Below are 25,038 nucleotides of genomic sequence, written 5' to 3'. Positions count from 1 at the left end.
TCGTGGTTTCGGGGTTTTTTTTTTTTCAAATATTTTTCATTTGTTTATTTTTCCATACATATAATTACATAGAATTTTCGTTACAAAAATACACTTTAAAAAATACATCTTAAAATTAAGGTATACCGTAATTTAGAAAAAATGCCCCTTAAAGACTCTAGCGTCTGAGCGTGGGCCATTCTTTTTATAATAATTTATATGTTTATTGTATTTAAATAATATGGTATGACATAACCATCAAAAGAAAAACAAGATTAACATACGCTGCTATTTTCAAAAACAGGGTTTATTTGCAGTATATATATATTTGCAAATTCATTCATCACAAATATTTTCAGCATTAAACTTACCTTCCACATAACAAAAATGATTTAGTTTTAATTGGAGTGATAATGCAGTACCTTATGCACCACTGGGTGCGGAAAGGGAAATGATTATTTTAATTTTCATGTATTAGGACCAGTTTAATGTTGATAATACCAATACAATCTGTTATGTTGTTTTATTATTGAAATATTCATGGGTACCTATTTAGTTCTTACGAATTGTGCTTGTAATAGGAAAAATATTTATTTTTTAATTCAAAGTTGAAATCATTCTCAATTCTTTTTTTAAATCTTAGCTCTATTCGAAATATGTATTGATGCTACCTTGATGTTACAACACATAACGGGATAGTGACATAATATTCGTTTGACTCATTTGGCATCAGTTGGCACACGTCTTTATAATAGCAAGTTAAGATTGGTGGCTTTCAATTGAATCAGCTGTTCTTTGCGACTTTAGAGCGGCTGAATGCAAAACAATTGGGACCCAACTCCTTTGGCTTTGATGTCTGAAAATTACAGTTAACATTGTTAACATTTGATTAACTTGATTAGCGTCTAGCGTTTAAATGTGGTTATAATGAGATTCATTAGACTAACAAAACGTGCGCTCTAAAACAAAAGCTCAAAAACAAAAGCTCTGTTGTGTAAAGAAGAATTAAGAAATGTTTTATGAGTAGTTTTCAAAATATTTTTATTACAAAATAAACATTACATCGGCAATATTATATTTATTTTTGTTATTATTCTCTCACACCAAGCACAAGAGGTGTCCTTTTTTATGATGTACCCGTTTCGTTTTCTTCATGTGTACTTTCGCCTTATGCATTTCTTTTGTAAACATTTAATAATATATTAAACACAAGCTTTTACCCGCGGCTTTGCTCACGTGATATGAGGGAAAAATGATTTAAGTGATTAATTAGTCGAGTCGTTTATTATCTTTTATCGGTCTATTCTTAAATATAAATGTAACATCTGTAAAACAACTTTATGTAAAAGCTCTGTTACTGTACGCACACAGACATTATTCTCTACCTTCCATAACTCATTTCACAAATACAAGAGTTACTAGATACTCCACTCTGATGCTACAAAAACAATTTAAAATTAATACAACCTTCGGTCGAAGAGGATTGGCCTACTACTCAGTTAAAGTGTACAATCTACTTTCATTGTCCATAAAGACAATTAGTTAGTACTCACAATATAAAATTGCTATTAAGAAATGGATAGTGGAAGTGGGTTGCGTACGGATTGACGAGTAGATCAAGCCAAATAGGTAAAAAATTTGTCCTGATGGTGAAATTTGGTCTACAAGTCTATATGAATTTGTTATGTTTTTTTATGAATACTTTAGTTTATATTGCTTATTATGTTTACGATGATAATTAGGTTAGTTAGATTAGTTACGTTTTCTATTTTTTTATTATGTTAATTATGTTAAATAACTAATTTAAAGCAAGCTTCACTTTTTATAAAATGTTTTCCTCGACACGGGACAGCCCAAGGAGGGAACATTATTCTGTATAAAAAAAATAATACAAACATTGTCAAAGTATAAATAAATAAAATAGGAGTTTATAAATAAGAATACTCCCGATGAAATGATATATTTTATTGAGATTGAAAGCAGCTTGGTCTTCCAACTATTGCTATGAAAGAAATACAATGATCCGTTAGTTTATGGTGACGTAGTTATTATGGTTATTCGGTTCACAAATAAAAATTCTGCTACAAAACCAAAACGAAAGGCAAGCTACGAGGGTAAGGTGAAAAGTTCTCGGCCTGACAATGAAAGACTGCGATTTTCAGTTAAAAAAATATTTTATTTTTCTACATAATCTCCCTTGACTTCAACACACTAAGTCTAGCGTTTTTCCAACATCAGTATTCCTTCTCGGGTGTGAGAGTCTGGAAGGCTGTGAAAATATTCATCTACGGCCCTCTCAACTTCTTCATTGGACGCGAAGCGCTTCCTAGAAATAATTTTCTTAAAGTTCGGGAACAGATAGAAGTTTGAGAGTGCCAAATCAGGAGAATAGGGGGATAGTCGAGCAAATCGTATCCCAAATCCCGCAGTTTTCCCATCGCCAATGCACCCTTGTGTGCAGGCGCGTTGTCCTGGTGAAAGATGATTTTTTTTCTTCTTCAAGCCAGGCTTCTTCACGTGAATTTTGGCATCCAGCTGATCAAGAAGATTGGAGTAACATTCGCCTGTAATTGTTCTGCCTTTTTCAAGGTAATCAATTAACAGGATCCCTTTCGCATCCCAAAATACGCTGGCCATGACCTTTCCGGCAGATGCGATCGCCTTCGCTTTCTTTGGCGCTGAACTACCGGCTTCTACCCACTGCTTGGACTGCTGTTTCATTTCTGGCGTTTAGTGGTGGATCCATGGTGACAAATTGCTGCACAAAATCGGTTGGATCTTTATTGAATCGGTCCAAACATTGCGGCGAAAGTCGTTTGCGCATTTGCTTTTGATTGGCATTCAGCAAATGCGGCACCCATCTCGCGCAGAGCTTTCGCATCCTTAATTTTTTGTGCAAGATGTTTCGTACCCTTTCTTTCGATATTCCTATAGCCTCAGCTATCTCACTTACCTTCACTCGCCTATCGTTCAACACGATATCATGCACCTTTTCGATGGTTTCCGATGTGGTGGCGGTTTATGGGTCATCTTCGAGGTACGTGCGACCACGTTTAAATTCAGGTGCTCACTTTTTAACGGTTGACATGGAAGGAGCAGAGTCCCCGTAAACTTTTGTCAACTTCGGATGAATTTCCTTAGGGGTTAATCCATCCAAAACGAAGAATCTTATGACCACACGATATTCAAGTTTATCTATTTTAACGAAAAACACGCAAGATGTCCACTGCAAATATTTATGTAAGCAAACTACTTGAGAGAACAAGTTGAAACTTGTCATAAAAACTAATGACACGTGCACCCAGGGCAGGCAACATAATTTTTTGCTGATTGCAACGCTACCTCTGGGTCAGGCCGAGAACTTTTCACCTTACCCTCGTAAACTGATCATAGATAAAGCAAGTCAATTATAGAAATGTAAAGAATTCATTTCAAATTGATTATATTGGACATACCACCTTTACCTTACTGCCTACTCATTTTCAAATAATGTTGCTCATTGCTAATGTGTTTTATATTTTTTTATCGTATATTTTTTTGATTTGGAATAACAAATAAGTATCCTTTTTACTTCTCACCTTTCTGGCTATCCCTATGCAAAAAAATATGTCAATCCCTAGGGAGTTATACACATTGACGTTAATCAGCAGAGACAGAGAACATTTTAATTACTGAATCTGCAAGTCTAGGCATCTACAGGGCTTATGACATGACATTGGCCTGTCAAAGTGTTAATTTGTTAACTTGGATGCTTAACTTTTCTTTTGGATTTTTAAACTGATGGAAGAATCGAAGAAACACTGATGTTCAAACAAAGGCCACATGGTGAATGTTACAGTGCGTAAAGTGGCCACTTAAAACAGCCAAATAAGACCCTTGACTCGTACACGGAAGGTTCCGGGCTCGATTCCCGGTGAGAATACAAAAAAATCTGCTTTGTAATTCACCAGTGTAATTGGCCTTTTGTGGTGGAAAAAAAATACTAGCAGCTACTACATTATAATACTAGTAGATACTACATTACATTTTATATCAAAATTTCTCAAAAATATTTTTTTTCAATCAAAGTGTTTAATTAATATCTATTTTTTTTTATGTTTGCATCACAATAAGTCAAGTGGGCCAATAACAGTGGTGAATCAATGCACTGATCACCTGAGCTTGAGAAAAAATACTAAAATAAAATAAATAAATAGATGTGATCATAGCGAGAATCGAACCTGGAACCCTGCGTGTAAGGCAAACGATTTGTCCATTGCGCCACGGGGTCTACTATATTCAAATATGTTCCGAAGTTTCGATTGTTTCGCAAATGACCATTGTTTTTCCTGAAATAAATAAATTCAAAGACTCGAGATTTAACAGTAGTTGCGTGACGCCATTTAAAAAATTTCGATAATTTATAAATTTATAGTCAACCAGATTCAACCGTGTCGCAACATGAAATAAATGGATTAAATTTAAGACAAGCGTACGCCGTACAATGTACGTAATTAATTTAATGTATTTTCGCCATCATAGTTAATTACAATTAGTGATCACTAAACATGCAATTAAAATACATTTACACTGATTTATTTCAAAACAAAATTGATCTTATTCTAAAAATAGTTTTCACAAACTTTGAAACTAGATACATTTGTAATTTAAATAATACGACACATTAACCCTGATGATCTTTATGTAATGTTACTTAATACAAGAATCACTAATCTAAAAATACTTTGTACCAAGGAGTAAAAAATACGTTTTTTGTACTAACATCGTGCGAACAAAATTGCGGCCTAAGACCGCGTAGGCGCTGGTCAGTGTGTCACAAAAACAAGATGAAAATTTTCCATAGCTACTAATTTCATTAATGTGAGATATGTTCCGTTTGGCCTCGTGGGTAGTGTCGTGAATTCGAGATTAAGGTGTCCGAGGTTCAAACGTAGCTATACCACAAGTGGTTTTCCGTTTTCTGGAAAGGTTATTTACGGCTAAAAGAAAATGCCTCCAGAATTGAAATATTTGGGTAAATCATGACAGCAAATACGTTCTTATCAAATTTTCGTTTTCAATTTTCTTATTTATTTTTTAGTTTATTTCAAAATTAGAATTTATGAAAAAGTTCGCTTCAATAATAAGACATAAGGGCCAATGTCGTAAATCATAATATTACAGGAATAATAACTTACCCATTTTTGGCGTTGGAATGAACTGTTTGACGTCTTTGAGAACAAATATTCATAAAAAATCATTACAACACATGTGAATAAAATTGTTAAATAAACACGTTTTTTAATTGACATCGACCCTCTACAAAATGGTGGAAAGAAAAATATGAAATCTGACATTAGCCCTTAGTTACAGATATTTTGTTTCAAGTACTGGTATGCCTGTATAAATTACAATTTTAAAATGCAAAATTTTGATGACTTTTTAAATGATGAAGCTTAGTGCGACCGAAAAAATTCTTTAAACATGTTTTCTTGGGCATGGTAACTATGCGAATATTTTATTGCATCTCTAATAAAAATAAAACACATTTTATATATGCACAATACTACATAATACACATTGATTGTGTCATCCATCGTCATTCACAAATTATTTCCGTAATTTGAGACGGCGCGGCGCGGCCATTTGAAAAAGATACAACGATTTTGTAAAACAAATAGAGGAGGATTTTACGACTAAAAATACAAATAAAAAAAAATGACCAAATGACGTTAAAATAACACGAAAGAATGTATTGTTTTGTTGGCAGAATAAGAAATACAAATTATTCAAAAATAATTCCATATGGTGTTTTATTTACAAATTATGTAAAAGATCAAAAATTATCATTTTGACTGATCGATTTAAGATTGTTGGTACAGCGAAATTCTAACTATCCGGATTGATTAATGCCATACGTTATCCGGATATCCAGAAATCCAGATAGTTGAATTAACCTTTACATAAGGGAACTGTTTTGAAAGAAAATACAATATTTACTCTAAGATAGCTTTTTTATGGATTTTTTAAATAATACATTGAATTACAATCACATTAAAAACTTACTTAAAACATGTCCGGCAAAGTTTATTGCTTCGACGAAGAAACTCGTTTACGAGCATTTCTCTTTATTTATTTCTTGATAATGATCCGAATACTTGGCAATCCGGATGACTGGAGTTTAGATAAACGGAATTCTACTATATATTTCATGTAGTCAACTAGGCAGCTACTCGTTTTAAGGAAACATTATGCTCCATCAGAAGGTGAACTTACGAAAAAAATATAAATATTTTTTTACCAACAAAATCTCGTTACCCAGAATCTGTAAATCTTTGGACATTTGGCAAAAAGTTTTCATAACTGTCAAAGACCGAGTAAATTAACATCACTTTTTTTTATAGTAAATACATTAATTGGTATGTTTTTTTACTTCTCCAGGTGTGAGCGCTGACGAGCAAGATATTCCTTCAGAATCACAATGTAGACCCTACATCGAAAAGGCACTCAAAGACTTAGAAGGAGACGCGCACTCAGGTAAAATATTAAATATAATTAATTATTTATATATCCGCCTGGTGTAGTGGTCAAGGCGTTTGCCTATCATGAAAGAGTTCTCGGGTTCGATTTCCGTCATGGTTGACATGAAATATTTATTTGAAAATGTGTTTTTACACTAGAATATTTCATAGTCCCCGGACTGGCACCTGAAGCGTAAGACTGATCATTTTACCTTCATGTAACAAAAATGATCAAGATGTATCAATGCAGTGCCCTATGCACCATTAGGCGGGGAAGGGGAGTGATGATGATGAATGGTATAGCCATTGCATTTGTGTCTATTACGAAAAATATAATGAACATTGCTACAAAAACTCAAACACGCAACATGTTATTTTTAATTTAATCGGCATTCACTTCGTAACACTTCATTTTAAATTATTATGAAAATAAAACTTTGTTATTAGTGTTACACAATTTTTATTCTTTTACAAGAACATTACTACAGTTTCGGGAGAGCACTCCTCCCATCGACGGGTGATTGCCAGACAAATTCAACAGATTTTGAGAAAAACTGCCAATAGGGATACGTTCTGTGGCATCAGGTGTGCGGGGCGGCAGGGGGGCAGTGTGCAGGGGGGGTTTAAAGTTTCTTACTGATTGAATTATTTTTTATTTGTACTTATATATATTTTTTTGCATTTTACAATGGGTAATAAGTTAAAAATACAAAAAAAACAATTACATAAAAACAAAAAAATCTCACAAAGGGATGGCCTGTGTGTTATAAATTTAATTTAAAATTGAAATCAAGTCTACTGGAAGAATACGATAGATATCAAAAAGTTTAAAAATGAGTGCTAACATTAGAAAACAGTAATTTTGTTGCTAAAAATGAGAAAATTATATTAAAAGTATATTCTATTTATTAAAAAAAATTGCTATTTAAATCTGCTTTTTTATCCAAAATTTTAACAAAAATTGAAATCGGAACAAATTCAAATAATTAATCTGTATCTTTGAATCCTTTAACATTATTTTTTGGGTGCTATTTTGAATAAACTTTAAATGCGTAAACTGCAGAATGAAACAGGTGAAGCGGTAAAAGTCATAATATGTTAGTTCTCTTTTTTTTTTTTTATGTTGTTAAACGTAATTTTATACAAGTTATTTGTACTTGTTTATCTATTATTATTTTCGAATTATACGACATTAGCCAATTTTATTATTAAAATATCGAAGTGAGTATTTAATTCTAACTCGTATCGTTTCACCCAACCTTCCGTAGACCTTATAGAGTGGAAGCACATACTTACTTATTTTTACAATGAAAAAGTTCAGCCCCAGTGGCGGCATAAAGGGGGGGCGGCGGGGGCGGTCCGCCCGGGTGCCCAGCACCAAGGGGTGACACCGTCCACAGTGCAGCTCAGAAAAAATACTCGCACAATAACGCACAAGCACGCGCGACAAGCGGGGTGAACGCGAGGGCGAGCGAATTCTGCATTCATTTTTCATATAAGACACAAATTTGTATATTTTTGAAGCGCGATCGTAAGTTATTGTCGTATGTTTACACGCAGAAAATTGTTAAAATAGCTAATAACGTAAATATGTTCTTTGTTTGTTACGTTTTTGAAACCATTATATATATATATCAATATCTATTTAAACTTTTACATAAGCCGCCAGCATTTCTTGCCAAGTAGCAGTACTACCTTGCAGGTTCCGAGATTCATTGTAATATGGGACTATTCTGAGTCCGTTTCGAATCTACCGCTGTGTCTCAGATCTTCCTAACTATTTGCGTTTCGGTGTTTTCGTGTGAAAGAAGCTTTTCAAAATTAAAGTTAATTAAATCGTATTTAAAATCAACTATGAGCCAAGCGCGATTATCCAACCTCTATATTTTGTCAATTGAAAGCGAAAGAAAAGTAAACTTTGACCATGTTATTGAATATTTTAGTAAAATAATGTCGCGTAAACACGTTAAGTATTTATTGTTTTATTTTGGAGGGTGCTCATTTGAAAACAGCCCCGGGTGCCAATCAACGCTACGCCGCCACTGTTCAGCCCTACGGGAAATTAGATATAATAAAGGATTTTTTTTTCTATTACAATTTATTTATAAAGATTCTATAATTTTCCAAAAAGAGACTAGCTCTTGTGATTGGAGAGTGACTTACACTGTTGTATTTATTAAGTAATTTGAAGTTATATAATTTGGAATATGCGAGTACATGAGAAGAAAAAATTATACAGTGCGTTTTTACTCGGGATCCAAAAATTTTCTATTAATTTACTTTGAATTTGTTTACTGATATTATTAGTTTTAATAGTTTTTAGTTCTTTGGGGCAGAGATTAAATTTTCAGTTTTTTTGCAAATGTATGCAAAAATAATGAAAATGTTTTTTTAACAAAAAAAAAACTACTTTGCATGACGTCACTAGTTCTTCCGAATCAACCAATGATAAAAAAATCGTGATGAATTTCCGGTTTGTGGAAAATCAGCAAAACTCATCGAGAAGAAGGAGAGAGACGTAATTTAAAAAATACAAAACATTAAAAAATTATAGCGCTGATAATACGATACATATTTTTTTTTAAAAAAACCACTGAACTTCCTAATTTTAGTGACATCTCTACCTAAATGCCACAGAGTTTTGTTAAATGATACCATGCGAATTTAAAAGTGAAATGGTCTCTCTATTTATTTTAGGCAGGGTGGCATACAGTAGGAAAATGGCACATACTACGAATATCGATGAAAATATTTAGAATAATTAATTGTATTTTCAAAATCAATATGGATATTGTGGAGTAATATTTTCATATGTAAATTTAAAAAAAGATTTTTTAAAATACGTTTGGCCTTGATAATTGTGAGGTCAAGATTCGTGACAATGTTCGAAACAAATTTAAATGGTCGGTAACAAATAAACATGAATCGTGACGTATTAGGGGCGTGGCCAATGGAATGACCGTTTTTGAGAGAATTCAAAATTACAAATTTAAAAATATTGTTTATGCTACCAATAAGTAACAGAAAACATTTTTTTTTTTTACTAAACAGTATTTCATAGACCTTTATTACTTTAAAAATGTGATATTTCCCTATAGGCGGTACGACATATTGTAGATTATTTACATGCAAATATTCATGTTACGACGTGCGCGAGATACCTCGCTTGCGGCACCTAGAAGATTAGAAAGGTTGGATATAAAAAGCATAGCATTTATAAATATGCATCTAGTGAAATATTACGTTAAAACAAATGCATAAAATTATAACAAAAACTCTCTTTTGGTACTTTTTCATTAGTTTACATGAGAGAAAGTTTTTTTCTATGTACCTATATAAGAAAGACATAGTAAATATTATAAATAAGTCGTATAATAAAGAAACAACATTGTACGAAAACACAAATCATCATCATTCCTTTACTGATAGTGATGGGATTTTTGTTGGTACACAAAAATATTTTTGAAAAAAAAAATACAAAGGGGTAAAGTCGAAGTTAAATGAAATAAAAATACTAACATACAGACAAATAATATTTTTAATTAAGATGATTTTTTTGTATAAAATTATTAACTCTAGAAAAAAAACGCAGAATTTGAGAAAAACTTGTTCATAATACCAAAGATAGGGAAAAAATCAGACCCTTGTTAAGAAAAAAATCAAAATCATAAAATTCTGTTTTATTCAACGCAGTAAGACGGGAAAAAACATTTACGCAGAAAAAAAAACAAAACTCCCACATATGTGTTAAATAGTTTATAAATAATTTATATATGATATGTACAATGTAATTATTAGAGCACACATAATAATATTTATATGTGTTTCTTACTTCAAGATTCAAAATAAATATAAAAATTACATTAGTTGCGGAATTCCGCCTGTAAAATGTAGATTTTCACTTAATTTTTTTTTTTTTTTTTTAATTTGTTTTATATCTGTAGGTGGTAAATTGTTTTTAATACAATTATAATGATACAGTATGTTCATATTTATCAATATACCCACCCTTAAATGTATATACACTGTATGAATATATGTATACCATTATTTTATTGCTCTTGTTTGTCTTTGCTACATAATTTTAATTATTTTTTTGTTCAGTTTCTTGTATATGTGTTTCTTTATGTAACTGTTGTAATTGGCTTAAGCCGTATATATAATAAATAAATCAATATGTACATATTTTTTTTAACAAAGTAATGAAAATAGTAATCTGTATAACATATTTATTATTATTTATAGACAACTTGATTTTTAAAAATCTATTGTTCGTTTTAAGTATATTAGATCCCACCTGACGAAAAAGTATTTATATTAAAACGTTAAAATAAATATATTTTGAAATTATATTTCAACCGATTTGTATGAGGAATTCAATGTTTATACCCGTATGCAGAGACAAAACTTAAGGTGAGGAAAGTACATTCTAATTTCAAATGCAGAGAATAACCCGAAGGTGAAGACAATAGAATGTACTTTCCTCACCTTAAGGTTTGTCTCTGCATACGGGTATTAGTTTCAGATAAAATTGTACAGCTTAAGATCAATACTTTTCAGTATTTGTTTAATGACCTCTTTCTAATATTGCATTATCTTAAATTTACACAAAAGTAACACCGTAAAATTATAAGTGAAATCCTTTTTTTTTATAAGCTCGTAAAATTTGTGTGTTTCATTATTTTTGTGCAAAATAAATACTTTTTTAGTTTTTACCAAGAAAATAAATTAATGATTTGTTTTTATGATATAATTTTGTAGTGATTTAAGATAGTTTATTTTCTTTATTTTAGGATCAACAGAATCAGATAGTAAAGAAGTAGATAGCACGGATGGCTCAGAAGAAGATAATAAAGGAGAGGCAGCCGATGAAGATAGTAGTGTAGAAATCCTATCGGAGGAACCTGCAGCCGCGGATTCCAATGAAGACCAGAACCAGGACGAACCTTCTGTTGAAGTGGCGGACGAACCCTACGTCGATGAAGCTATTGTCGAGGCTGATGAAGCTGAAAATGATTCCAAGGAAGACAATGCAGATGATCAGGGTAATGAGCAAGCTACTTCTGATGACAGCAGCAAGGAGGACGATAGCAAGGAATCTGGTGACCAAGACGGAGACAGCAACGAAGCATCAGCTGAAGATACTAAAACCGAAGATGGTGAGATAAAACTTTGTTTTTATTTTGAAATTTTGCAAATACGCTACATCTAGATATTGCAAGTTACTTATAGCCAAGTTGAATGTTGATAAGCAGGATGAATTCAATTTCACACCCGGTACAGAAAGAATAACTTTTTTTTTTGTGCTTCAATTTTTTTTAACATTTTATAAACTTTAGTAGTGTATAAGTGTGGCACTACTACAATTATTTGCAAAAAATATTTTTGAATTTTCATACAGCTAAATCAAATGATGATGCTTCTGTAGAAGATGGAGCAGATGGTGAAAGTGAAGAAAAACCTGAAGAAGATGATGGAGCTGATGATGGTGCGGAAAGGGTAAAGCGAGATGTAGAACACGATGATTCCAAAGAAGATGATAATAAGACTAAGGAAGATACATCTGCTGAACAAGGTGATTCAAAGGAAGAGGCAGATTCTAAAGAAAATGATTCTGGTGAACAAACTGATGATTCTAAGGAAGGCTCAAAAGAAGACAAAACATCTTCTGAAAATTCAGCCGAAGACAATGACTCTAAAGAGGATGCTGACCAACAAGATGGACCTGATTCTAAGGAAACTGATGATTCCAAGGAAGCTGACGATTCCAAGGAAGCAGATGATTCTAAGGACAGTGATGATGCCAAAGATTCTGATGATTCCAAGGAGGCTGACGGAAAGGATGACGAGAAAACAGATTCCCTTGAACAACAAGATGAACCAGTGAAAGAGACAGTTGAAAAGGAAGAAGCCGGTGAACTGAATGCAGAAACTGAAGATGATTCTAGCTCCGAAAAGGAGGGAGAAACAGATGGTGAAGAATCTAGTGAAATGCCAGAAGAAGATCTTTTGATGGTAAGCATTTACTATTTTATTTTAGAACAATTGCTATATTTTATAAACTAAGTAGCCAGCCAAACAAATATTTTCAGTATTTGTACTTATTGTAAAAAAAAAGTAACCTATGATGCGGTGTATAATGTGTACATATTATAATTACTTTTTACATTCATTTTATGGTTGTGTTTTCAGGAAATCGACATTCCAGATAACTTACGATCTCGTGAGCACATTTCTCAATTATTACGATTGGATGAAGATTCAACTGAAGCAGAGATGACGGTCGAGAAATCAGCTGATATAACTCTGCGAGAACTCAAAAGGCTCTATGATACCGCCATCAAACCTTTGGAAATTCTGTACAAGTATCGTGATTTGAGTAACAGACACTTCGGTGATCCAGAAATATTCTCCAAGCCCCTGATCCTCTTTATGGGACCATGGAGTGGTGGAAAATCTTCTCTGGTTAACTATTTGACTGACAATGAGTTCACCGAATGGTCCCTCAGAACTGGTAAAGAAATTTCATTATCTTTTAGCACCTAACAAAATTTTGCATTGTTGGAAACTGTCTTTGGTTTAAATTCAGTGAAGTTATTTTGATTTGAATAGGTGCTGAACCATCGCCAGCTTATTTCAATATTCTGATGCATGGACCGGAGCCACAAGTATTGGATGGAACTCAGCTGGCTGCTGATTGGACATTCTCCGGTTTGCAGAAGTTTGGACAAGGACTTGAGGAACGTCTCAGAGGACTTAGGTTACCCAATAAATTACTTGAAAAGGTAACAACCGAAAGCATTGAGATACATATTAGCAATCAGAATTACAGATGATTAGAAGTTGTTAGAAGACTTAATTAATGGGACATTTTTAATATTGAAAAACAATATTACATAATAATATGTCTAAAATGTTGAGTATGTTAAAATTAACTCTCAAGGGGTAGACTTCCATATTCTCTTCATAAAGAAGTTCTCCCTTTCTGTCATCAGATCAGGCGATATAGATAAATAGAGACACATCAATGCATGTATTGTGTGACAAAAAATGGTCTTGACTTAACTCAGCAAATTTTTAGCTGGTCAGGACCAAAATATTTTTTTTTATCTGAATTGAAAAGTAAAAATGTAGTGCATATTTACAGGTAAACATTGTGGAAATTCCTGGTATACTCGAGGTCCGCAAACAAGTATCTCGTGTTTTCCCCTTCAACGATGCCTGTCAGTGGTTCATTGATCGAGCTGACGTTATTTTCTTAGTATACGATCCATCAAAGTTAGATGTGGGACCTGAAACTGAAGCTATTCTGGATCAACTCAAAGGAAGAGAGGCCCAGGTACATTGTTTGTGCATATTATTATACTATAAGTCAGCTATGTAACAAAAAACTTGGTTTAACCGTGATTTGATTTAGCATGCATATTCTGTCACAATTTCGTTTTGCGAGTTTGGCATACATTCATCTCACTCTACCACAATCAAAATCGTATTTTGCTCTCATAGGATGTGAATAAATTTACAAAACAAATTAGTAACAGAATAAGGTTGCAGATACTCAAGTGCTTCATCTTAGAAGTAAAGTTTGTTTCTTGTGTACAAGTCCATGCTAAGTCACATTTATTAAGAGTAGCAGATCAAATTTGATGGGTATGATTAGGTTAATTTATATAACTTTTAATATAAAATACTTGTTTATTTTTCCACTTAATTGTTTGACCAATTAGCATTGCCTCCCTCTAACAGAGATGACATGCGTCTGAAGTATTCAAACCTGAGTCTGAAGTATTCAGATACAAGTCTGGAATATTCAGAAACGAGTCACCGAAACACACCAGAATTAGAATAAACAACTTGTTGTTATAACCCACTTAAGTACCTACAATTTAATTTAATGGTATGAAAGAAGAATCAACAATAAACTTCATTAATATTGAGCCTTTAACCATAAATGACGAGCTTGTCAGATTAGGAAAGCTTTAAATCTCATAAATATGTATATCCCAGTTAGTAGAGTGGTATGACAAATTATTATTCAACAGACATATTTTTACAAGTTTAAGCAGACAGACTAATAGCTGTTTCCCTTTTTTTAGACAAGAATCATTCTCAACAAAGCTGACCAAGTGAAACCGGAGGAACTAATGAGGGTACAGAGCGCCCTGATATGGAACATCTCTCCCTTGATGAGTTCAGCTCAACCACCTGTCATGTACACCACATCTCTGTGGTCCCTGCCCTACGAGGCAGGAGCCCCAGTGCGTCTATTGCAGGCACAGGAGAGAAGCTTCCTGACAGATCTTCGCACTGCCATTGACAGAAGAGTGGAAAATAAGATTGCCAGTGCAAGAAGATTTTCAGTAAGTTAATATACACAAAATATGGACAAACTATCAACTGTACTAGATTTAGAAGTACATATAATAAAATAAATTTAAAAAGAAACTAATCCAAAGATTAACAGGAATTCATTTCAATGAATCACCAATAGGCACTGCATTGACATAATTAGTCTATCACAATAATTTGTAACATAAAAGAAGTTCAAGGGCTGTGGATGTTGAAATGAAAAAACACATTGCATTTTCCCAAGCATAATTTTGGTGCAACTAAAACATATTTCATCAATATCACAATTGGGGCGTCCAGTCTTGACACGAATTCGAGTCTCGAGACTGACGAAATTCGAGACTAAGTCTCGGAATTTTGAGACTTTTCGAGACTATTTGATAATAATGATAATTCGTATATAAAAAAATAGTGAACGCAGCAAATAAATGACATCATAGCACACTATTTATTCAAATGAATACAAAATATACCAAACAACTATTCCCATATCACCAAACACACAGATCACAATAGCCTAACCAAAATAATGCAACAGAAAAATCTTTTTAAATCGACAACTAGTTAAGAGTGAAATTGGTTAGCAATCAGAAGGGAAATTAGTAGATCAATTACTAGCAATGCGTTCTCTACCTTTTAGAGTGTTCAGAATCGCACTGCTGGTCTTGAAATTTCGATAATAGCATCTTGAGTCATGAAAAAATTGTGTGCAGTAATAATTATTATTTTTTTGTTAGTATTTAAAATATATATAATGGTGTAAATAGGTGTATGTTGCGTGAAAGAAGAATTTCAAAAATCAAAGAGAAAGTTGTGGCTCATGTGTTAAATTATTATGCATAAATTAATAATACTATGTATTTTACTAGTAATATTTTAAGATGTAAAAATAGATGGTATTATTATTTTTGATGTACTATATTTAATTTACAGGTTAGAGTGAGGAATCATGCGAAGATGGTAGATTGTTATCTGACAACATATTACAATCACAAAACAATATTCGGGAACAAGAGGGTGGTGGCTGAAGCCATCATCGAACATCCACAGAACTACCACATCTATGAGGGACTAAGCACTCTCACTAACATCTCTCGCTACGATCTTCCCGATCCAGAAACGTACCGTGATTTCTTCAGATTAAATCCTCTGTACGAGTTCCAGCAACTCTCGGCCACCTGTACATACTTCCGGGGATGTCCCATCAATCGATTAGATGTCGCCATTGCGTACGACTTGCCAGAGCTCGTCGGCAAGTACAAGAAAATGGTGGAAACATCCACCCCACAAGGAATGCCCAAAAGTTGATGAGATTCCCAAGAGTTGTGAAAACTTGCTATCGTAAAAAAAAAAAACTACAAAAACGTGAACCGCAATACGATATCAACAAATTAATTAAATACGCCAAAGTTCGAAAAAAGTATTAATACTGAAATTCATTTTACTGCACGAAATTTAGATTTTTGATAAACTAAATACTTACATGTTTACACAACGTCTAGTCAATAATGGTTGTTAAAGCATAAAAAGAGAATGTTAAAGTTGTATTTTGTAAAGAAACCTAGACAACACTACCGCGTAATAGATATTTTTGTTATTTATTTAATATATATATTTTACGTTAACTTAGCATATTATGTATTTACTAATTTCTGTTATCCTCTTTTATTTGCTTTGTTTGATTGGAATGTTTGAGTTGACAAAAACATGTACATTTAATGTGTAAGATATTGATCAAAAATAGAACAGTTCTACCATTGTTTAAATGAACATCGACTATCATTTGCGAAAATCATTTCATTTTATCATCTTTCTTGCATAAAGAAAAATTAATACTTTTTATTTTGATGAAGCTTTTACTTATGATATTTAAAATTTGCTTTTCTTATAACAGCATTTTATGAACCACTTATTATTTACATGTAGATAGTAAGTAACTGTTCCTCCACCGAATACATCAGTGATTTTTCCAAGTTATTATTTAAATTATGTATATTTGTTATGTAAATACCTTAAGTTTTACAAAAGGTTTACAACCTTAATAAAAAAAAAGAAAAATGGATGCTCCGTGTTTTTATTTATAATTTAATTTATTTCCATGAATTTTTAATAAGATAACAGGAGTGATCAAATAATTAGTTTATTTTGGAAATGATTCTTAAAAACATTTTTTTAAAACCAATATTAACAGTTTCTATCAGCTAAAACCTTTTCATATTCTTCAGGAGTAAGAAGTTCATCTTTAGACTTTAGATTGGTTGAAATAAGTGTTAGCACAACCGCAATATATCCATAGGAGTCTGGATCTGTCTTCAGAAGATTGGGGTTCTGAATAAGCGCTTCATTTACTTCGATAAGTTTGCCCTTGATGCAGCTGGATACAACAAACTCATTTTCATCAGCACATTTTATTTTGCAAAGTGTGGAATTAACTTCCAAGATCTGCCCCCCCTTTTTGCCTTTTCCTTTGACAGCATTCTTAGATCGATCAGTGTTACCAACGAGATAGTCGATAGAAAACTTATCTTTTTTTAAAGCGGGATGAGAAGGTGCTAAAGTTATGATACAAATCTTATTTGAATGAAACAGCAAGAGGTGATCATTGCCTATAATCCCTTTGACATTAATGCAGTACCGTCGAGAAAAATAACGGTCAGTTACAGATTTATATACATCGTTGATGTTAATTGAATCAACTATACTAGGAATTGGGTTGTGAGCATAATTTTTTTCATTGTGATTAGACATTGTATAAATATTTTTAATTATTAAATGGTGTTTTTTGTGTTTTCTTTCATGCGTTGCAAGTGAGCTTCTCTATGAATGATGGCGTCAGCGTTGTTTTTTGCTCTTTTTCGAAGTCTTTCTTGTTTTAAGCATTTAACCATCTCTGTATCAAATGCATTACAAGCTCCTACTAATCTTTTAAACGGATTCTGAAATCAAAGGAAAAAAAGTAGGTTCTATCTATTTCTTAGTACTTAGTTAAATGTTATAATTTTCCTTAACAGAAATAGACCAAAAATGCATATGTGGAAAAAAAATGATTTTAGAAAAAAACTAACATTTGTTTTAATTTAGGATCTATATTCAACATTTAATCAAGATGTTATAATTGTTATAAAAAATAAAAATCAATTTGTGGACGAGCGGGCATTAGACCTCTGATCCTGTGTGTAAGCATTATGTAACCTAAATTCTTTGTACCAAACCAAATACTTTGTACTATATTATTAATTTGAGCAAATTTCCGCTAACTAACTTTGATATTTAAGCTCTAATGTCCAACAATAGCTAAAATTCTCTATTCACAGGGTTGATGATTTTACATCATTCTACATAAAACATGAACAAGGGTAATATCGATTTAAATATTTATTATGTTTGGAAGTATCAAGGCGGCAAGGCTAAGACACTTGACTCACGCAGGGAAGGTTCCAGGTTCGATTACCGGTGAGAACACAAAAATTGAATGTGATTTTTCTAAGCCTGTGTGTTCTGTCTCGTAATTCACCACTGTAATTGGGCGTCCTGCCTGTTGTGGTGCAAAAAAATAGTCAATATTCTAAATCATTGTTGACATCAAATCAATGATAGTAAATAATCATACTAGACAATTTGTGAAAACAAACACGATAATGGTATTGCTTAATATAAATAAAAAAGAATTATTTAATCCGTGGGTAATGTAATTTTTAATGTTATTTGAGTAAAATTAATAATATTTGGCGCGTGGACGAAAGTTTTGACATTTATATAAAGTTAGGTAATAACATAACCTATAAACATTTACTTACATCTTTGTGGCATTGGCTAAGGGCTTGTATTAATTTATTGCACTCTTCAGTATGCAAATGAGGAGATAAATCTGTATGCATAACTGTTATGTAGCGAAAATCATTCAGTTAACAGGAAAATATAAAATGACTTACTACTCTGTTCTATAAGTACACTAGCCACAAATTACCAGTGGCGATAAACTGAAAAGCATAGACTATACCACAGACTACAGATATCTTGACTATACTAAAGTTACAGTGATAACCAGAGACTATTTAATTGCAGAAAAATAAAATAGACGATTGACTTTAACCACAGACAATTTACATATTTCCTGGCAGTCGATGTCCAAAATTTGAACTACTGTGGCCTTATGCTGTAACTAATTCGTTTCGTTAATTCATTCGTATCGTATGAGAGGGAACGAGAGCGAAATATGGTTTTAATTGCGTTAGAATGGGATGGATATATAGCGAACGAACAAACTTACGAAACGAATTTGTGACAGAATAAGCCTGCATATCATTTACGGCAGCGATCGGAAATTAACGGCCCGCGAAATTATCTTTTTCAGTTTCCAAACGGACCACGACCACAGTAGTACACGCAGACTACAGGTAGTACATGCAAGATCGGTGTTGATTAGACGTGAGCAGTGATAGGTAATCCCTTAATCCGGCCTATGCTTTTGGAGGGGCTCTCTTCAGAGGACCGCACGTGTGTGGCGATAAAACTCGGAGACCTTGAGATCGTTTTTATTTCTGTATATTTTAAGTTTGGGGACCCTCCTGGTCCTCATATCCTGGGCCTGTCTAGTGCTCTCAATGCTCTAGGGGGACGTCCTGTTATCGTGGGTGGGGATTTTAATGCTCATTCGCCCTTATGGTTTGATAATGGTGGAGTGGCTAGAGCTTACCAAAGGGAAGCTGTTGAAGAGTTCATTGCCTTGTATGGCTTAAATCTCCTCAATAATCCTGGGCAGCCTAAAACGTTCTCTAGCTATGCAGGTGGAGAGAGCAACATTGACCTCACCCTGTGTTCGGGACGCCTCGTTGGGGTTGCAGGAGTCTGGAAGGTACTCCCGGGTGTGATAATCAGTGATCACAGACTTATAACATTCAGCGTCGGGAAACGCATAGAGCCAGAGGCCCGTTCCACGTGCCATTTTAGAACCAGGGGAGCCAATTGGGAGAAGTTTGGTAGTTGCCTTCAGAATAAGTTGTATGATTTTTATGAATATGCCGCAGAAACACCTGAAGAATTAGGCGACTTTTTCAATAAAGCAGTTGTCCGATCGGCTGACCACGCCCTGGGACGCACTAAGCCTGGTGCTCTCATTAAGTCAACATGGTGGACATCTGACCTTTCGTCTTTACGTGCCATATATAGAAGGGCTTACAGGCGATGTGGGGGGTAAGGAGGGGGGCTCTCACTAGTGATAGGGAAGCTGCTCTCTTATCCGCTCTCCGCGTTGCTCGGTCGGCCTATCTTAAAGGTATCGCCGGTGCGAAGAGAGGGCTGGGGGAGGTGGGTCACAGGGGTGGGCAATGCTGATCCATGGACTCTTTACAGCGCGGTCGGTGACACTGGTAAGGGCTAAGACCGTTACCTTTCTAGTATTATAACTGTCGATGGGACAGAGTGTCTGGACGTAGAGTCCACCCTGCAAATGCTGTTGTTGAAACTCGTACCCCCAGAGTCTCGAGTTGGAGAGGGGGACCATCACAGACAGGATCGCAATCTGTCTCGGCTTCCTCCACGCGATGGGGCTGGGTGCTCGGGATCTGCTATTGCACCCTTTTCGGAGGCGGAAGTTGAGGTTGTTGTGCGGGGACTTGGACCAACAAAGGCGCCAGGCATAGACAGAATCACGGGCATAATTGTGAAGAATACATGGAAGTTTGCACGAAATGAGATGCTTCAGGTGATGAATACATGTCTTCGACGGGGAGTATTCCCCAAAGAATGGAAGTGATACCTAAAGGGAATGACAAGCTGAGGTCGGATCCCTGGGCTTATCGGCCGATCACACTCCTTCCGCTAATGGGAAAGGTTTATGAAAAGCTGATAAGGGGAAGACTTAATGTCTCCCTGTCGCCTCCCTGTGACCGTCAGTTTGGATTTGTCCGAAGGAAATCTACTGAGCATTCCATTTTATATGCACTAAATTGGGTGAAAGATAGCAGCGAAAAGTACGTCATGGGTGTATTCCTGGATATATCTGGTGCTTTCGATAACGCCTGGTGGCCGATGGTTCTCTTAAAACTGAAGAACAGGCTCTGTTCGGGACAGCTTTTTAAGATTATTCCTAGTTATTTTGTTGACAGAGAGGTGTCCATCAGGTATGACGATACGTGCGTGGTTCGGGCATCTACCATGGGCTCTCCTCAGGGTTCGGTTCTTTGGCCGACCCTGTGGAACCTTTTATTCGATGACCTTTTATTACTTCCGCTGCCAAAGGGTTGCACGACGGTGGCTTATGCGGATGATGCGCTACTTCTTGTCTCTGGAGGATCAAGAGCTATGATAGAGAAGAAGGCTAGTGATGCTTTGAACGACATCTTAAAATGGGGTGAAAGAAACAAACTCTCATTCTCTCCTCACAAGACCATTGGCTTGATGTTACGAGGGAACCTGAATAGGGAGAGAAACCCTGTTGTTAGGATGGACGGGAAGAGCATCAGGTTTCAAGACCATGTTCGGTATCTTGGTGTTCAACTAGACAGAACTCAGTCGTTTCTCACGCACATCAAGACCGTTTCGGTAAAGGCTAAAAATTTGTTTTTCCATTTATGTCGCCTAAGTTGTGTTGAGTGGGGAATCCGCTCTCCAGCCCTGCGGATCCTATATCGTGGGTCCTATGTGGCCCAGGTTACGTATGCGGCCCAGGTACGGGTACATCGTTTGAATATCGGAGTGGCTCGACTAGCACTTCTTAGTGGACAGAGGGTTCATCTGCTGGCACTGACAAGAGCATATCGGACTGTGGCGTCTGAGACTCTTCCTGTGCTTGCAGGAGTTCTTCCAATAGATTTTGAGACAAGAGAAGCAGTAGTAAAACGCTCTGTGAGGAGAGGAGAGAATATGGAATACTTTGGTGTTGAGCTGCGCCCTTCCGAGACAAGATTTAGCGTACTATGTGATATTATGCGAGGCGTAACTCTCAATCAATGGCAGAATAGATGGGACATGGCATGTACGGGGAAATGGACGTAGTCTTTTTTACCTTCCATCAGACACAGGATGTGTAGTAAGTTCTTGGTGTTAGACCATCATACTGCACAAATGGTTCCGGGACATGGGGAGTTAAGAGACAAGCTTCATAAACTTGGACTTGCCCCTGTCTCGAGCTGTGCTTGCGGAGATAACCATCAATCGGCCGAACACATCCTGTGGCACTGTGTGCTATTAGATGACGCCAGAGATGAGTTCGCAACTCCTGATTTGGATTCAAATATGCCGTGTTGTGTCCTTTTAAAGTGTAGAAATACTGCTAGGATCTTAAAGAAACAGGATGCAATCACATTTCTTTGTAATTAGCAAATGAATGTGTATGTAACAAATGCATTACTTAAAAATTGAATTATTTTTCCACCTGTCAGATTGTCAAAGAAATAAAATAAACATTTCGTTAGTGTTGCCAGGGTAGTAAATTTTTTAACCCTACTTTGCTCATCTAATGAGAGAACTAATGAAAATTGGATCTCGGATTAAACAACTCTATCGAGGATATTTGACTGACATTATCTTTAAAACATAAAATATTATTTAACATGATATAAAAATATCCGTTTTATAATAAAATTTGTTTTATGTTTTAAATTTAAAGTTCATTAGTTCAATACTCTTATTAAATGACTCTTTACTTATCTACTCTGTTGTGTCAATCAATATTTCCGCATGCACAATAAAATTTTAGAGAAATTAACAGATTGCTTTTTTTTACCTTAAAAATAGTATTATAATTATATTTTTTCCCATCGTGCAACATTACGCTGCGGCATCACGAATGCGCGCGGCGAAAGTGAGCCAACGGACTGTCAGCTGCGGGCGTCGGTAAGCGTGGTTTTAGGAGGCATCCATAATAATCAGCAGCTGAAAGCAGCTGCCACAACCACAAAGAAAATAATACCCACAAAATAAAAAAATGACATGAAAAACTTTGTCTGATTGTACTTTGGTTTGTGTACCTTATCTGTCGGATATAGCCCTCCCCCTGCGACTTTTCAGTCATAAACAACTATTTTTCATGTCAATTTTTTTCCAGGTGTTGTTATTTTCGTTGTGGTTGGGGTAACTACTTTGAGTTCATGATAATTCGAGTAGGGATAAAAATCAGGGTAGAAATATTACCCGACATAAATTATAGATGATCGGGACATCAGCAGTATAGAGTGGCCAGGGTATATTTATAAATGCAATAAGACATGCTGTGGTCTTATCTGTAACTAATTGACTTTATAAAAACATTCATATCGTATGAGAGGTAACGAGAGCGAAATGCGATTTTGATTATACGATTTTGATTGCGAGTGAGATGGATATATGACGAACAAACGAATTTACTAAGCAAAATTGTGACAGAATAAGCCTGCTGATCTATTCCTATTTTATAAATGCTCATCGAGCATATTCAGAATAAAGACCGGATAGTTTATTGTCTCGTGACTAGTTTTGCTGACGCAGGGTTCAGAGTTCACCGAGGGTTGAACCTTGTACCTCTGAAGGTGATTTTGTAATAGTGAGTAATAAGAAACTTGTTGAAAATGAAACATTTGAGTAAATCATCAGACACAAATATTGCTTTTAATTAAAAGAAAAAAAACTAAACTGAAACTGCAATATTTTTTTGAAGGTATGCCTTTGGCCTCATGCAAGGCAATGTGGCTTCTAGTCGATCAAAACTATGGATTGGTCTTGGTCCCATTTACACATTCTAATGAGTCATTTGCATATTACCCCTCAAAGGGAATATGTCGGTTTTTGGAACACACTTCATCGGTTCAAATATTGGTATAGTTCTTTGTGCCAATTTGCGCCACAGCGCCAAGACTGATAGAATACAGAATTATAATTTTAAAATAAGGACATCCGTTTTTTCCTTTACATTAAATTTTGTGTAATAAATGGTGTGCCAATTTTGGAAATATTAAAGAACAGAAGCCTATCCCCAAAATTATTGTTTGATGCAGGCACATATTAATGCTATGTATCACTCTTTGGGTGCATTGTTGAGAATTAAAAGGTGTTTACAGAGTTACCTTTTGAAGGAAAGTAAAATTTCTGTCGGAAAAACTAAGAAACAAAATAAAAGTTAATTTATTTATCTAAATAATCATGATTTATTTAGATAAATTACAAAAGCCGGCCATACACATGATGAAGTTCAACTTTGATCAGACATGTAACGGCCTATCTGTGACAATTTTCAGTCAACGGTGGAATCAGACAGCGTAATACCGATTCATATTAGCAGATTTTGGTACAAATAGAAGAATTTCTGGTAGCTAAGAATATTAAGTTTTTTTAAAAAATGCAGGAGAAAACATTAAAATCTAATGGGCAGAAAGCTTCGGAAATAGTTACATATGTCTTCCATATGTCTTTGTTGCCGATGATGCATTATGCCGATGCACTATTATAAAGCAACAAACAGATATATATTTTTTAATGACACATGCAGTAAATTGCTATGCTCCACAAAAATGTTTAAAAAAAAATACTAACAGGATGATTTTTTTGAATACATCCTCTTTGGTAGAGTTTGTTTGAATACATCCTCTTTCAAAACGTATAGTTAATGTTATGTTTTTGTTCTTTTATTGTGCGTTTTATAATATAAATAATAAAGGTATACAGAAATCAAATATAAACATAAATACGTAGTGTTCAAAACTATCTAAACATTTTGTAATTTCTCTCTGTATATTAAGTTTTCTTTGTATATTCTCACATGTAAAAAAATATAAAAAAGTATATTGTTGTGTCCTCGGCACGGGTAACCCCAGTGAGGTCACATTATGTTTATTATTGTTTGTAATGTGAAAAAAGTGAATAAATGAAATGAAAACAAGTCTCTGACTTATGCAATTGGATGAAATTACGGCGCGCTTGTGAGAATCCATTTTTTCCAATCACAACCTTTTCCTTCACGGAGGACAAAATGACAAATAACACAGGTAGAAAATACATATTATTATTTCCTGAACAGGTATATTTATCAGGTAAAACATTAGGTGTATGGCCGCCATAAGTTGATGTCTACAAATTAATAAATACATAAAATACTTCTTCACTGCGTAATGTCATTAGGTATTTTTTCAAGATTCTGAAATTCGTAGTTGTTTTTAAGAATGATTTGGTTTGATAATACATAATGCTCTTTTTGCCAATGGAAGTATAAACATTCAAATAAACTTAGAGCATTTAA

General features: G+C 34.4%; 3 protein-coding genes across 3 annotated transcripts; 1 reads left to right on the top strand and 2 right to left on the bottom strand.

Annotated features, from left to right (window-relative positions):
- Positions 1–6,399: 6,399 nt before the first annotated feature.
- LOC148275860 (sarcalumenin-like) lies at positions 6,400–16,761 on the top strand (the record flags this gene model as incomplete). Its single annotated transcript, XM_088235111.1, has 8 exons — positions 6,400–6,495; positions 11,273–11,638; positions 11,881–12,494; positions 12,672–12,993; positions 13,092–13,264; positions 13,627–13,818; positions 14,576–14,839; positions 15,762–16,761. Coding segments are annotated over 8 exons (2,402 nt in total), but the record flags the coding sequence as incomplete, so codon positions are not given.
- A 125-nt stretch (positions 16,762–16,886) lies between these two features.
- Positions 16,887–17,576, bottom strand: LOC148275859 (protein Abitram-like). Its single transcript, XM_088235108.1, has one exon. It carries the CDS (start codon positions 17,574–17,576, stop codon positions 17,013–17,015), a length of 564 nt encoding a protein of 187 aa, XP_088091234.1. The 3' UTR covers positions 16,887–17,012.
- LOC148275858 (COX assembly mitochondrial protein 2 homolog) lies at positions 16,887–18,805 on the bottom strand. The gene is made up of 2 exons (XM_088235109.1): positions 18,626–18,805; positions 16,887–17,764 (listed from the first exon to the last, which is right to left on the bottom strand). The coding sequence occupies exons 1-2, from the start codon at positions 18,704–18,706 to the stop codon at positions 17,597–17,599; spliced, it is 249 nt and encodes an 82-aa protein (XP_088091235.1). The 5' UTR covers positions 18,707–18,805; the 3' UTR covers positions 16,887–17,596.
- Between the last annotated feature and the right edge of the window lie 6,233 nt (positions 18,806–25,038).

The sequence above is a fragment of the Micrasema longulum genome, unplaced genomic scaffold, assembly GCF_059751315.1.
Source record: "Micrasema longulum isolate JH-2025_06_02 unplaced genomic scaffold, ASM5975131v1 h1tg001329l, whole genome shotgun sequence".
NCBI lineage: Eukaryota > Metazoa > Arthropoda > Insecta > Trichoptera > Brachycentridae > Micrasema > Micrasema longulum.
The sequence above is the reverse complement of the archived record's forward strand: the minus strand, read 5'-3'. Positions and strand labels throughout refer to the sequence as shown.